Source organism: Nanorana parkeri, unplaced genomic scaffold (genome assembly GCF_000935625.1).
Source record: "Nanorana parkeri isolate BGI_ZX_2015 unplaced genomic scaffold, ASM93562v1 scaffold76, whole genome shotgun sequence".
NCBI lineage: Eukaryota > Metazoa > Chordata > Amphibia > Anura > Dicroglossidae > Nanorana > Nanorana parkeri.
This window is the reverse complement of record NW_017306344.1, coordinates 2459047-2475887: the sequence shown is the minus strand read 5'-3', so window position 1 is coordinate 2475887 and position 16841 is coordinate 2459047. Positions and strand designations below refer to the sequence as shown.

Genomic DNA, 16841 nt, shown 5'->3' with positions numbered 1-16841 from the left:
AGCTAAACCACACTCTTCCCCCCCCCCCCCCCCCAAAATGGAAAAATACAACGTGAGGTTGCCCCTAAAACCCCACCAGATTCTTGTCCAGGCATGCAACCTGGGTGACCAGGAAAAGCAGTGTTCTCTTTAATCAATTGTGGTCATGACTATATTTAGTTAATGATGTAATCTGCAATCCCTGGCACTGTGTTTACATTACTGCTGTGCTGGGGATCTGCCATTTAGTAATGGGAGTGTGGCAGGAAAACATCAGCAGGTGTTGGGTCACTGTGATTGACAAGGGCAGTGTGATTGACGATGGATCTACGCCACTGGACCATGTGATTGTCAAAGGATTTACATCGGTGGACATCATTTTTTTCATTGTATTTAATTTTGTATTGCAATTAAGTGGCTTTTTCTAAGGTGTGTGTTTGTTTAAAAGTATCTCTTTGTGGGAATGTGTAATAAGGTGTAATAATGTACCCCTTACTCATTTGACTAGGACGGGCAGGCATCTGAAGGCCTCCTTATTATCAATGGGCTTCCAAATTCTGCTACAAGTCCTCTCCAAAAACACCTACATTCTTTATGGGGGAGTAGATGTGGAGAAGAGGCTCCAACCCCTTAACATTGGGACAAGGTATCTTGCAAAGGGGAGGCCTTGCTGCCCCCTCCTTGCAAGGTATTCCCCAATGGTTAATGCATATGATGTGGTCTGGTACAGGGAGGGGGGAGGCTGCATGCTCAGTGGCATCCTTTTTCTGGCAACCCAGTTTGCATGCCTGGATAAGGGTCTGGTTGTAATAATTTTTTTTCTTTCACTTTTGCAGTTGTATGCATTTTCTTCTTCCATCATCTTGTTAACAGTTTTGGGAAAACTATTTTTCAGTACCTAAAATTGTAATAAGTTGTCATGTACATTGTTCCCACCACTGCTTTTATTTATAATCTCTCATTACATCTATACCATACAATCACCTCACCTTGGGCAGTCACTAACCCTACTGTCACATCAAGTCCGCAACCTTCATCTAATCATATCAGGAGGCTGGCAGACTTTTGGTGTGGAGACTTTCTCCCAGATGCTTCAGCTAATTGCTGATATCCCCTTGAGGAGCAAAGCAACAAAAGGCATTTGAGGCTTGTCTTATTACCAGCCATCCTTTCATGATCTTATAGGAGAGCAGAGGATTTGTTCTTTGTACCTGAAGCTAATAAGAAGCCTTATTATGGGATCATCTTATGTCAAAGCTTGTAGAACCTGTCATATATTCCTCATTATCATTTTTGACACAGATTTCGATGCACAGTGCAAATTATAATTTAATTCTGTTTAATATATTAAATGAATCGTGAGGTATTGTCAGGAGAATAGATTGTTCGATATTGATGAACTTTGAATATTGTAAATTTAATGGCTAATATAAATATAGAGAATCTGTAGTCTACAAAAATATGACAGTGTCATCTGTAAGATAATGGCATATATTGTAAATATTGATTTGGACAGCTGCCTCAAGCGTAAAAAAGATAATACAATGTTTTTTGCCTTTAGTATTCTGATAAAAAAATTTGAATTCTACCTTCAGTAGCTGCGCATTTTTATGGTTATGGATATAGTAGGGAATGCTTGAAATGACTGCAAAGTTGTTGTTTTTTAGCTGTCCTAGGAGATTTTCCTTCACTTCCTGATTTGAGACACAACAGAGAGTGAGAAGAAATCTCTCCAGAGTGAGGGAAATCCCCTCTTAGATGTTTGTCACCGGAGCAAGCGTCCACATTAGAAGTCTTACCCTCTATTCCATTTCCAGTGACAATTCAAAATGGAAGGTTTTTCCTCACTTTCATTCCCTGTGCCAGTGGTCACCTTCTCTTCTTTACTCTACTTGTGTATTTTAAATACACTTTAAGTATACAAAATATAAACAAAGGAATATGTTATGGACGGTGCTGCTGATGTACAATATGGTTGCAGTAGGCATATGATATGTCTGCTGTCATTCACTGTACAGGGTGCCATTTTAAACCATTCTGCTAGGCCCTCTTTGTACCTATAGACACCAGCTTTAATTGGTACATAATAGTTGTGATAAAATGAGCTAGATGCAGTGGCTTAAGTACAGCGATTTCATCTAGTGAAAAGTCTGTAACCATTGTACCAGAATGAGTAATGAAGGGGCTGCCACTGAGGAAAAACATTCAGGTCAGTCACTGTTTTCATGCAATTTTAAAGTAACATTTTATCCATGATGACATTACCATGCTTTCTCATTTCCTGAGTTATGGCCGCACCATTATTATCAATACATCTTGCAGGAAGGGTGTTTAAATAAACTGAATTAACATAAAGAAACGTGCCCTTTGTTCGAGGGTTAACAAATATGACAATACAATCTGACAGGTGTTTTAAATATTAATAATTATGCATAAAAAATTGCTAAATAATATAATGATATGCAGTGATGTGATATATCCATATAAAACAATCACATATCAGCATTGAACAGCATAGCATGGTCAGAGGAAGCTGATCAAATGTTGTGGGTTACAACACTATGGATATCGATAATTGCCTTATTTTTTAAGGGTAGCCGAACATTTCTCAATATTTGCAATGCAAACCATTTAAGCTCCTCTGAATGATCTACAGTTATGTAGGTGATTGCATTAAATGGCAGTGAGCATTTTCATGCATCAGAAACTGTCATTAGGCCTTAAGCATTGTCCAAAATGTTGTAAAATACCTTTGTGACTAAATGCTAATGGTTTCCTGATATAATGAAAAAAGGAGCAATGTTTTCACTATCTGTAAAGTGTATTGTAACATTAACCCTTTTGTCCCATCCTAGTTATATGTAGAGATCCTCCACAAGTCCCCAACAAGTTCTGCAAAACAAGAGCCCTCTAAATCTTTCTACTGCACATTAAGTCTTAAACTTTATGAAAAATAATTTGAATATTTGAATGGTCCTTCTTATCAATGAAGGGTGAGAGTTGCAGTGCGGTATAATTATGTTTCATGCTGTAGCTCTAAATAACACACAGAGGAATTTTTAGTTTTGCTTTTTTAGGATTTATTAGCTATGACTCTGACTATGGCATTATAACTGCCACAATTCAGTGGCTAATTGGCTTTCAAATGAAACGCTGAAGGCTTCTATCTCTATTACTAGGAGAGCAAATGACCATCCTGTGAGACGTATGTGGCAGTCTTAATGCAGTAATTTATGTTTAATTTTGCATGTTTTTACATATCTGATTTATTATCATGTAATTTATCTGTACTTTTAAATCACTGTGTTTTAACAATCCATAATATGATGTTGTCCCCTGTAGCCATATCCAACAGCATGGTGACAAGGCTGTCACACTGCTTCAACACTTCTTAGTGGCATGAAACCTGGCATTGATTGTAATTATCTTACCACGGACAAAGTGACAGTGCCAGAGGCAGGCAGCACAGTCCTAAAGCATTATCATGTTTTCTTTTAATGTCCTTGTCTTAACACTGCAGGTTTTGAGCTGATTAAGTGTGAGGACCCAGGGACACCTCTGTATGGCTACAAGGATAAAGACGAGGGGCATTTTGCAGGAAGCTCTGTGACTTTCAACTGCGATACCGGTTATAGCTTACGCGGCAGCCGTGTTTTAGTCTGTTTGACTGGTGAGCGCAGAGTATGGGACCAACCTCTCCCTTTGTGCGTAGGTGGGTTAAACAATATTTGAAAAATGTAAAATTCTGAAGTTATTTTTGTGACCCCGGTGACAGTGTATGTTTTGTTGTAGCGGAGTGCGGTGGTGTAATCCATGGAGAGAAAGTTGGTCGAGTGTTGTCACCAGGGTATCCTGCACCCTATGATCACAACCTAAACTGTGTTTGGATTATTGAGGCAGATGCTGGCTGCACTATCGGGTAAGTGATCATTTTAATGCCCCCAATAAAAACAAACAGGATTAGCGAAAACAGTGGCACAAAGAGCAGTGATTATGTGCATAATGCAATATGTTATGAAAACCAATAAGATTTTAGTCAACTGTAGGCAGTTGAGCAAGAGGTAATTATTCACTGGTGGCTAACAGATAGGGATGAGCGAATTGGTCTGGGTTAATTTTGAGGGGATTTGTCAAACTCCTCATAAATTCAATATATTTTGAACTTGAATGCAAACTTCATTGAAGTCTATGGGGAGAGGGGCAATTCCCATAGGCAGCATCAGTAACACTGTATTCTGACATCATATATTTTGTATATGTCATTGATTTTTAACGTTTTTACATTTAGCTTGGCTAAATACAGCAATGGCATCCCAAGTGGACTCATTTTAACTTGAAAAAAAGTTTTTTTTATTAAGTTTGGCTGCGTTACTTGATTTTTCTTATCTAGCAAAAGTAGGCCTGAATTGAGCAGCGTACATAATGGCCACAACAGATCTAGATGCTATGGGAAAGTTTACTCCACAAAAGCACTTTAAACCCACAACCCCATATTCCATAGATGAGGCAGATTTTACCCTGATATGAATTTCAGAGTGCCATATTTTTTAGACTATAGCCACACATCTAGCACAGTGGTTGTACAGTATGTAAGCAGCTTAGTTGGGGTGCAATATAAGAGGGAGATGAGGCAGTTGTTATTATAAAATAAAAATTAGAGTGTATCATTGAAGATACGAAAGCCAGAAATAAAAATTGAAGTGTATTATCTTAGAGACAACAGAAAGAAGAATTGTACAGACTACATAGACAGTATTAAACCCTTGAAGTAGGCCTAATTTTTAAAAGGAAACACAGCATGCAGCATCCTCATCCTGCATCAAGTTACTGATGGTGTGTGGAAAAAATTCAGCCAACACCGCCATGTTAGTTTGCACTGCAACAGTTGGATTGATTGTAGAGGCGGAGGAGGGCACATTCAATTGCTATGCTACACCTGGAAGGAGGAGAATGAAGAAAGCTTGGGTATCCACTCCAAACCTCCTACATGTGCTCTGGTTGTAAACCAAACACTGCCAGAAAGATAAACCAGATGCGCCCTGCCACTCAAAGTTGCAGCACGACCACTGCTTTGTCCTGTTGATGCAGAATATGCTCCTCTCCTACTACCTGCAAATGCAGAACCTCTGCTTCTCCCTTTAGGCCTCCCAGACATGATGAATACCGGGGATTGCCTAATCTTATTATAAGAAATGGCAATAAGGGATTGAGGATGTGGTGCTTTTGAGCACTTAACAATGTGGTGCTTTAGTTCACTAAACTGCACTGCACTGATATGAAGTGATGTGCTGCAAACAAAGGCCAGTTTTATCTGTGTCAAGAACAAGTCCACATTGCTGACCCCTGAAAAACACCTAAAAGACACTAGTAAAATGATATTTAAATTAAAAAAAAAAACTTCCTTTAAAAAAATGAAACCTAAAACATAATTTTAAAGCACTTCATCCAAACCGCAACCCTAAAACACTAAACAACAAATCCTATATTTTTTAAAAAACCTAAATGAAAATAAATAGGAATAAGGAAACATGAAACGTAAAAACCCCAAGAAAAACTAGAAGGGGAGAGTGGCAGCAGCTAAACAGCAACAAAAGTTGATGATGACACGCTAAAAGGTAATCCTAAAAAGGACTGTTGGGACTATGTACTGTGATGGGTACACAATAATATGGAACCCTAACATGCTGCAATGCACAGTTATGTAATATAGTACAGCACAGTGAACACAGGAGGGTACAGACTGTATAGCCCACCACACTGCAATTCACTGTGATAATGTAGCACAATATAGCACTTTATACAGCTGTATACAGCACAAGTAAGCAGCATTGTATAACCACAACTATCTGTCCCTGCAATAACACTCTGTCAGCTGTCCCTATCTACTCCAGGTCTGCAGACACTGACTGCTGGGAACCTTGAGTTTTAGCCCTCGTTCACACCTGAACGTTTTGTAGCGCATTCTACGCTCGACGAACGCTCTACAAAACGCTCAAAAATATAAATCCCATTGCATTCAATGGTCTCGTTCCCACCTTGGCGTATTTCCGCCCGTCCCTAACGCGCTACAAAACGGCCCACGCCTGAAAAGGTACATGTACTACTTTGGGCCGTTTTGTTGCGCGTTTCCATTGGGATACAGCCAAGTAGCCTTCGGAAACGCGCGACGGTCACGCGACTTTTTTATCGCAAATCGCGGTTAAAAAAACGCGCGGCGCATATGCAATACGCCTAGGTGTGAACGAGACCTTATAGGAAGGAGGCTGGCACAGAAAACCCTAATTTCTGCCCCTTTAAAACTAAATTTAGTTCACCATTTTCCTACGAGTGACTTCTCATGGTCGACCTGAACAACCTGAACTTTTCATTGAACTCATGGTCTACCTGAACCTCATACCTAAAGCCCCGTTCACATTGAGCGATTTATCGCGCGGTAATTCCTGCGATATCGCGGCAAATTACCGCACGATATCGCGCTCCAATGCATTTCAATGGGGCGGATTTAGCTTGAACGCAATATCGCGCGGCAAATCTTGCGATATCGCGCAATATGCAAATCGCGCGACAAACGCACGATTTGCATATCGCGCAGTGGGAACGGGGCTTAAAGGGGCAACTGAACATTGCACATTACTCTTACTTTTTGTACAGTCTTATACGCCACTTAAGACCTGTCTGCTTACTAAAAGATTACATTTTTTTCCTCTCAGCAGCCATTTAGATTCAAGTGTGTGTATCTGATTGGTACCCAAGGAGAAGTAAATGCATTTCATAGAAGGGATGCAACAGTCCTCTAATGTAAAAACAACAAAAGTATTTTGGCCGTTAATTGCTTGCTATGCATACCTTATACCAGGGGTGGAGAACCTCCGGCCCTCTAGTTGTGGTGAAACTACAAATCCCATAAGGCATTGCAAGATTCTCATAGTCACAGGCATGACCCCCAGAGACAGATGCATTATGGGAGTTGTAGTATCACCACAGCTGGAGAGCTGGAGGTTCCCCACCCCTGCCGTATACAGTTACCTGATTAAAAAAATAAGAGTCAGATGCCAATAAAGTACTATCGGTAAAAAGTGTAAGCGATGTGACCAAGTTTCATGTTACACCCTGAATATGGGTGTAAAAAGAAACATTGTCAGAAAAGTAAACTTAACCTTCATGTTTATACACATTAGTTTTGGTTTTTGTATCCCCTGTAACATAGTTTACCTGTGGATCGTGCCAGTAAATGCATTATTTTACAACTGCTCATTCTGCAGTAAAACCATGCAGCAGCATTGTCACCCTGTGAACAGGGTAGAATTAAGATGAACATGTATTTTTAAATTGATTTTAAGTAAATACAAAAGTAAAGGCTAACGCCCGCTAACTCTTTTAAGCAGTTACAGCAACATTTGGGGGAAAAAAGGTTGAAATCATATGAATTAATGCTGAATGCTGTGAGCACCCCAGGCAATGTAACATGGTGTGTCCCAACCCATGGGGCTGTACCTCTTGCTGGACAGCTTGTTCTGCATGTAAATGTGAATAAAATATAAATAAAGGCATGTGAAATAAAAAAATGAATTTATATAAGGAATACCATCATTAAAGGAGAACTATGAGGTGAGTGCTTTTCACTCACCTCATAGTTCTAGCCGACCTGTGACAATGAGACTGTCACAGGTCGGCTCAGTAGATCGGGAGGTGAGTGAACACATACCGGGTTCGCTCGCCTCTCGATCCCGTCACGGCTGGATTCCCCTCTCCACGCTCCGATCTGCCAGCGCTGACTGGCGGAACGGACGGGGGAGGGGGCGGGTACAGCTGGCTCTGCCTATCTAGAGGCAGAGCCAGCTGTCACTCACGCAGCTGGGCAGATCCCGTCATCTAAGTCGGGATCCGCTCCCGCTGCAGCGTCTCAGTATACCGCGAGCTGTAGCTCGCGGTATACTGAGCTTTAGGGTAACGGGAGGACACTAGTTTGTGTCCTCCCATTACCCTAAGGAGAACTATGGGGAAAAACACTGACCCCATAGTTCTCCTTTAAATGTGTTAACACTAAACGTTTGCCAGAATACAATATTTTGTGCTTAGTGGTCCTTTAAACATCCCATGTAGCTAATTCTGCATGGTCTGTGTAAGTGAATTTGTTGTATCAACCTGAATCCCATGTCTAGAATATAAGGTATTGCTTCCTATACTTCTTTTGTTTTAATAATGACTACTGGGTGAATGGCCTGATGGATCATAACATGGCCCCTTATTAAACTGCCTTGACTACCAGACTCCTGCTGTGGAAAAACTCAGTCATGTTATGTAAAACCATTGCAGCAATGTGTACCTGTCATATCCTGTGTTTAAACAGCTTGTCAAAATGTCAAAACTTTACTATATATGCAGCATGCACCGTACTGTGCCTGTGAGCTGCTGCTAAAATTGCCAGTATTTTTTTTATTTTATTTTTAGTTATTATAGTTATTTATGTTTACAGCTGAAAAATAAACAAAATAATTTTAAATATGAAAATCAGTCATCAGGAAGGCTTAGGGCTAATGCAGATGAGCGTAAAATACACTACGTTCAGATCTGTACTGTGTACTGTGTACCGTTTTATGCGGATTAGAATGGGCAGTATCTTAAGCTTTGGGCCTATTCACACATCTGCATTTTGTGTTCATTTTGTGTTTCTATAGTGTTTAACTGCGGAAACCAAAACAAGAAAATCTGCATCCATAGTCCAGTTTTAACTATACTTTACGCATGTAAAGTTGTGTATATTTTGTGGACGGGCATAGAGATGTGCACTGCAGCCGCTGCCTAGTGAATTTAGTGCCAGGTGAAGTTGCAAGCATAAAGAATGTGTAGGCAGTGGTGGCGGCAAAGGCACAGAATTACTTCAGCCTTCACGTAGGGATGCACAGATACTTTTCGAGTACCAGTGCAGATACCTGGCATTTTCATGAGAACTTTCAGGGTTGCAGCGGTTGCAGCTGGGACCTGGCTCTGGCACTCCACCTCTGTCCTGAAATCATTAGTCTGTATTGATTTAGAAAAACTGTCACATGACAATAAACAAAAATTTATCAGTACTCATACTTGTAAGTACTTGGCAAGTACCAGTACTCGTACTCGCGAAACTGGTATCTGTGCATCCCTTTATTTATATTTATAAAAACAAAATCGTACATTAAAACAGAGATGTACAAATCCCAGGAGCTCTGTGTGCTCCTTACAAATGACAGCTGCCTCCTAATTTTTGAATTTTTCTCTAGTCTAGTCTTGGAGCTCAAAAGTATCGGTACATGTACTTGTACTTGTACTGAGTACTGTACTTGGTATCTGTGCAACCCTAGCCTTCAGTCATTCAAAGACTGAAGTCCAAGGTCATTCTGTGCCACTGCTGCCGCTGCTTAGTGAGTAACTTATTCAGGGCTTGAGAAAAAAACAACTTAGTATCAGTCTGTACAAGCTGCCTATACACAAGTCAGCCCATATGGACTTACAAGTATGCATGTCTGTATGAGTTGAGATGCAGTATGGACCACTTTTTACACAGGATTTTGCTGATGGCTTACTGCCAGCAAGGGCCGGCATCAACTTCTATGCTCATTTGCTCTGTAGCTCCACTAACTGTTTCCTGGTGTATTGACTAATAATGTACAGGAATTAATAAGGCCGTTTTAGAGTGTAGTGCTTGTCCAATGTTAACCTAGTACTCCAGTCTCTGTTATTAAGGTCCAAAGTATCATTCATGTTCATTTTTTTTATCCATTATCTCCTAATATAGTGCTTGTTCAAGCATCAGTAGTTGGCAGATGAACATTAGGGATATATTCAAAGGCATCATTGTAAATGATTGGTTCTCACATTAAACTGGGACCACTGAGGAATGTGTAAGTTTTAAAGCTGAACTCAATGTACACGTCCAAATACCCATTTGAAATACCCATTTGTAAACTGTTCTACCCACCAAGGCATTTATTATTGTGTCCATCCAATGTTGTGAATTGGGCACCCTTGTCAGACAGCAACTGTAGCTAAGATGTACAGCTTTGCCATGGCTCTACCGTGGACTGAAATGGGGCTAATAAGCTTGATATTAATCAGCATTAGATGGATCATAATCTTCACATTAATGAGCTCCACATTAATAAGCTTCACATTAATGAGCATTCGATTGATCATAATCTTGACCCTATCTTTGTAAGCCTATCAATTCACCAGAATTCAATTACATCAGCAAGGCATTTGAAAGCTATTGGTTCATACCTTGGGTGTATCCCCTGTTGCTGTTCCCACTGAGTTTCTGCTAATTCATTGGTTAAAATTTTGCCTGAACTGAATTATAACCTGTGAATTATAGGTTAAAATTTGGTTCAGCCTACAAGGTAGCTAACCCCATTGTGGGAAGGCAACAGTTCCTGTAACTGGTAGAAAAAAGTATTTACGAACAAAAGGATAATAATAAAAAATGGAACTGTCATGTTATCAGTGTACACTGCCAGAGGGCGTTGCAACACAATGCTTTTGTTCATTCTAGCTGTGATATTAACGCAACAGTGTATAAGATGATTCTGTTTGAAACTAGACAATATCTGAAGACATTTGTGATGTAAAAATCTATAAAAGTCCTATGAAGATACGGCTGATAGACTGATTATATTATAATTTTCTAATATTGTTCTCAATCTGCTAATGGAAGATATAGCTCTCAGGAATTCAGCAATGGTGTAGGAATCCCTCTGCTGATCACACACACAAAGAAATTGAACAATTGAATTTCAGATCAGGCTCACTTATTACTTTTCACGAGGCATAAACTGTGTGTGACGGACAGAGAAGGAAATGGAATAATTTGTTAGGAAATTTATTCCATGCCAAGCAAAGACTCTGACGCCCTTTCCTTAGGAACAGGAGGATTAATTTAAGTATTTTAACCCATGCTGGCTAAAGACAAGCTCCGGTTGATTAGTCTCCGAGCAAATATTGTCCCCTGAAGTTAAAGGTGCACATTGAAGTGGACCAACTGAAGCACTACTAGGGGCTGTTCACTTGCCAAGAGAATGTTCAATTTGCAAAGTGAATGTTAGTTAATGAGATAAATGTACAATGCATATGCAAAGGAATGTACAATGCATATGCAAATGCACAATGTGCAATGCATATGCAAAGGAAAAATAAAAACAGCATTTTTGCTACCACATGATTGGTTGGTGAGGCAATAAAGCCTAACCCTATGAATTAAGCTGAGTGAACATTCGCTTTACAAAGTGAACAGTATCTTATGCTTTTAGCACATCAGCCCTGTTGCATACTAGCATAGGTATTGGGTATCATTTCATCTCATTCACATTGGGGTTGATTTATAAGAAAAGTAGGATTTGTTCACTAAGCAAAGTGGGGAGGTAACTAAGCTTAGTAAATAAGGTGTGAATGTGTATATTTTGAAGACCAGGTCAGGTACAAGAAGAATTAAACAGTATTTTTGCTCACACATGATTGGTTGATTGAAGTAAACACAGCTTTCACTTTTGTCAACTAAGTGAACTTTCACTCCACACAGTAAACATTCTTCTATTCCTTTAGTTAATCAATCCCATAAGATCCCATGTGTTGGAAAAGTAATGTAGAGGTGTTACATCAAGAATATGTGAAAGTGAAAATTACACAGCTGAAGTACACATATAATTAACTGCTAGTATGCTAGTATTGCCTGCTAATATGGCCACCACCTCTTCCTTAACTTCTATCCATTAAGGTGTGATATCCTTTTGCAGAATAAGTTCTGCTTTTGCTGTACCTTCCTGTATATTGTAAATTAAAGTCAGCATGCCTTTTCTGTAATTCAACCTGTTCGTATTTAACATTAATAATCTTTGGTTTCCAAGCATGACACAGTTTTATGTTGTTGGGAAATCCCCTATTATTCACAAAAGGCTCTATTGATGAGCAAATGCAATTTATGTATACACAGCTTTGAACTCATTAAGATTCTAAGCAGAATAATCACAAAGTGTATTTACTATGCTACTACGTAAGATACATAGAGGAGTAATTCATAATGGACAAATACAAAAATGTGAGGAAATTTGGATTTTGCTGAACTCTCCTCCTGCATCCACCCACTCAGGAGGAGTCAGGTTGGAGAGCAGGTTATAAGCACTAGCGATCAGAACTAATCGGTAAATGTTTGTAAATAACTGAGGACATGGTATGTGTAGCGCTCACCCCCGAAGGAGCCGCTGAATGATTGGGTACTTCTGTTTCACCTCTGTGATACACCTCAAGCAATGAATCCACAGCACACCAGCACACCTTGTGAAGTTTTGTAAAAGATTTAATGAACGTGAAGTGTCAAACAATGCACTTAGTGGCTTACCAATCACAAACAATAACAGGATAAGGCAGTCTGACACTTGGCAGCCGCGGCTAACTATTGCATGCACGGGAGCCTGCAATGTCAGAATGTCTCAGATATTATACTTCAATTAAATGCAATCAACATGAGTGTCTCTACTTAAAAGTACCTACCCCACTCTAAACTACTGGTCAGTAGGCTAGCCAACGTTGGGGCCCATGCTGTGTAGCAAATGCGGAAAAGTACATGTATCTCAATGGCCAAAGGCCTCTCACCACTCCCAGTGTCACTTCGGAAAGGAGGATGGTTGTCTGCAGAAGATGAACGTCCCTCTTTCTTCATACCGACATCTGTGGAATAGGTGCAGTCATCTAGGACCTCCCGCAGAACGTCTCAGCTCGTCTAGGGGCATCTAGGGTCATCTAGGGTACCGGGCAATGATCTCAGTCAGCTCCGTCGGCTCCACTCACTTAGCTGGGCAGGCAGGATTACATCGGTGGCTGGATCGGCCGTCTGACCAGGCCACGATATCCCCGCCGCTGCCACGTCACCAGGCGTCAATCTAGGTGCACGGTCATCGTCTCTTCGGCTCAGCAATGAATATCAGTCTCTACAGGATTGCGGTACAGAGCCCGTGTGTCCCTGTGTGTCAGAGGCGACCACACAGCTCTCTTACAGGCAGTCTTAACACACACTGTGTAACATCGATGCAGCTGCAATATCTTTCCTCTTAAAGGAGCTAACACCACAACAGGGCTACATATGTTTACTGTGTCCCCAGTTATGAATGAACAGGAAGTGCTGTACATCACTTCATGTTCATATATGGTTGTTGACATAATAACTCATACTATATCCACAGTTTATGAATGGAGAAGAAGACTCAGTATAGAGGCTTCCTGTATAGAGGCTTCCAGTATAGAGGCTGCAGAAAAAGAGATTTAGGACTCTGTGTCCTCAATTTTTTTTCTTCTATTTTTAAAAGGGAAATATCAGGGGTCTGTTTAGACCCCTGATATTTCCCCAAAGCCTCTAAAAGTAAAGTAAAAAAAAATTATAATTTTAAAATAATTTAAAACGTATACATATAGACACCAGATTGGTAAAGGCTTGTGTGTGTGCTTATTCCACATCCTCCAGTCATTGTGTAATGTCATATAGAGTACATTTTGAGTGTAAAGTAAAGCCATGACATATTAGTGGAATTGTAATCATCTTTAATGTGGACAGGTTTATTTTGCTGTTATAGTGCAGTCTTCCTGTTATTATATGGTTTTAAAATCTAGGCCAATAACATTAAGGTACATTTTGGTGTTCATCACAGATGCCGAAGCATGATGTAGTTTGAATAAAATAGACAAGGAGAGTCCCTTTACCCGGCCCCTGAGTTCTTCAATGGTAATCTGAAAGTCCTGCAGCCAGGTGTTGCTCAGTTTAATTTTTGCTGTCACTTACTGTTTTGTATTTGGAAGTTGGATGATTTGCAGCATTTTTCTGTGTAAAAAAAATAATCAATCAAATCAGCCCAGTGATGGAAATATTTTACAGTTGTTTAGTCTCCCCTTAGATTTTTTCCATGTGAAGGTGTAAATGAATTGTTCCACTTGGAGTTCAGAGAGTAGCTCTGCTGGTTACCTGTGTATAATCTATCACCTTCTGTTCACTTACGCTGCTTCATTTCACACAGTGTTATGGTCTAGCGGAGACACAATCCAAATTCCTCTGCCTCACACTTTATTTTCTGCCACTGCTGGTTAGCCATGGCAGAAATGAAGCTTCTTATTTGTGCACAGCCTATATTATATAAAAGATAGCTCTGTAATTGTTAAAGGCAGCCTTAGATGCAGATGCTGTTTCTACTTTCCAACACTTTGGTAGTGTCACAGACAAAGGTATAGGGATTAATCAGGCCTATTGATACTCAAGATATAGTCATCCATCATGTGCTGTAGAAGATTGGTCAGCATGCTAGCAGATTGTCCCCGAGATCCCAAAATTCCCTTTTGTACCCTAGAATTTTTGGTATTTTCATTTTTTTAATGGCTTTACGCCCAATCCTGTGTAAGGTAGCACACTGTGTTCACACACACTCTCTCCCTTGTTCTGTCTCTGTCCCTTTGAAGTCGCTTCAAAGGGAAATTGTCATGAGAGACATAGAGGCTGCCATTTATGACCTCTTTCTGAAAATGCTACTTGCATTACAGTCTCTATTTCTACTTTGAGTCACTGGAATAAGCAAGCAGCAAGTCAGAATTTCTGACTTGGCTCATAAACTACTGAGGTTAAAGGGTCAGTATGACAGCCAGACATCTATGATTTTTAAAAGAAAGATATGGTAGCTGATGTGCAGAATAGTCACAAGCACTCTTTTTTTTTGTGAAGAGGTTTGATTTAAAGATTAGTATCATTGGTACAGAGAGATTAAATTAATTTGTCTTTTGGTGGTGTAATATACCAAAATCCACACAAATGACAATGACTGCTATACAATGACAAACTGGCCTATGACCCTGTATGGTTATACAGAAAGGGCTTGTGTAGTGACATAATTCTGTAAAAATTCATCTAGATACTCACCCATTCCCAGTGTATAGCATCACACTGATGCCTGCCAAAAGTTGTATTCCAGTTGTAGCTACATTACTTGCCAGTGATGTACCCCCTCTATATCTTCAGTCCCCTGGTGGCCCTATTATTCAAAGAGGGATGGGACTTTGGAGGCATACTTTACAGTTTATGTCATTTGCAGTTTATATTAGTCTAATTATAGATAGCTCTATCATAGGAATTCAGCTACCAGAGATAGTTAACATACTCATAGATTACTATTACTGTTTTGGGTTACTCTTGACCTCTGGAGACAATAGGGGGTGCATGCCTGTATTATACCCAGATGAAGCTGGTAAGGGTGCCTGCATAGAACGAAAACCTGCACATTCAAAAACTGATCATAGATGTATATGCCACAATCATTCTAAATAGTGATACTGTAGCAGGTCTTCTAACTACTATCTACATTCTGTGACTTCTTTAACAAATATATAGTCAGCCCTAAAATATCTGGTCTTCTGAGGCCCCAAACTTGTTCCTAGATAATGCAGGGTAGAATGCTCATGGTTGTAAAGTGAAAACAAACACAGGCAGATTTAGTCATTGCATGACTGAATTTCAATTATACCTGTAGCTAGCCATATAAAGTCTTGGCATTTGAGGTGTGGGTGGTCCTGATAGCATCCCAAGTGCAACAAAAGTTGTTTTACAAAATTGGTGGAAATCCTGCAGCTGAAAAGTGACTGCATCCTACCAGATTCAGTCACTGTTCGGGTATTCAGGCAGCCATGGGTGCCATGACTACTGAATACAATAGCCAGCAGTGCAGATGCCTCCATCCACACTATAGCGTGGACAGTGGAATCAAGTAATTTTCATTCTCATAATGCTGACAGGAGAAAATCTATAAATGCATGCATTGTTTTAGTCACAGACCCGGAATTGTTAACCTGCTTGATAATTAGCTTGTTAATAAAGACCTTCAGTTTGCATCAAGGAGGACAGATATATGGCCGGGAATTAATCAGATGCATGGAAAGATGTGTATTTGCCTTCAAATCATTGTTGAACACCAATAAAGACCATGTAGAATTCCTTTGCACTGAGAATAGGCATGGCATAGCAGTGCACAGCAGTAATAGAGACAGATAGATCATGTGCAGTCTGCAGTGTAGAAGCATCCTAGCCTATCAATGTCATTATATACAGTACACAAGACACATGTTCAGTGCAGGGCCTCTTCTCACTTTGTCACTGTTATGCATCACCACAGAGGACAGAGTCGGTCAGCTGCTCCCTTATGGCCAAGTGTCACTATCATCCAGGGTGGAAGGGACAAGCTGGGGGCAGGTAGTTGGCAGACTGTCGTCTTGAATCTACGGATTTCATTTCACTGCCTGTGCTAAAGCTGATCTCTAAAATCCCCTTTGCTCTGTCTGAGATTGTTCGGCACAGTTGGATGCAATTTTGGATAAAAGTCCTATATAAATGCAAATGGGTGCCTGGGTACAATGTATGCTAATCAATGGCAAAGCTGGCAAAGATTTGACAGAGTGTAATAACATACAACCACAATGGCTTTTTAATTTCTCTTGTGATGTTAGGAAGCCTTTCATCAAAAGAGCTACCTTGTGTTTATCCTAAATGAGAACCAGCATCTTAAATCTACTTTCCTTTACCAAAGGTTCTCTTTTACACTTCACAATAATTATGAGCCGGGGTTGACAAACCTGTATTTTTAGCCATAATGGAATAAATCAGCCAGCCATACCTAAACCTTCATTACACATTAGTTTGGATCATAGCAGAGGATTAAAGTTCCACATCGCAATAATAAAGTGAAACCTGGAGCTCTATGATGAAACCTCTATGATGAAAGATGTGGATTACATGAGCACCTGTTAAATTCGAGGTAGAGGAGACTATAAAATCTGGTATGTGTGTGCCTGTATACGTATGCAAATATATA

General features: G+C 40.0%; 1 protein-coding gene across 1 annotated transcript in view; it reads left to right on the top strand.

Annotated features, from left to right (window-relative positions):
* The window catches only part of CSMD2 (CUB and Sushi multiple domains 2), a 323219-nt gene that overhangs the window by 161231 nt on the left and 145147 nt on the right, over nucleotides 1-16841 (top strand). Inside the window, exons 21-22 of the mRNA XM_018576748.1 lie at nucleotides 3500-3691; nucleotides 3772-3898. Coding sequence (XP_018432250.1) covers nucleotides 3500-3691; nucleotides 3772-3898 — 319 coding nt within the window. The remainder of the gene's footprint in view (nucleotides 1-3499; nucleotides 3692-3771; nucleotides 3899-16841) is intronic.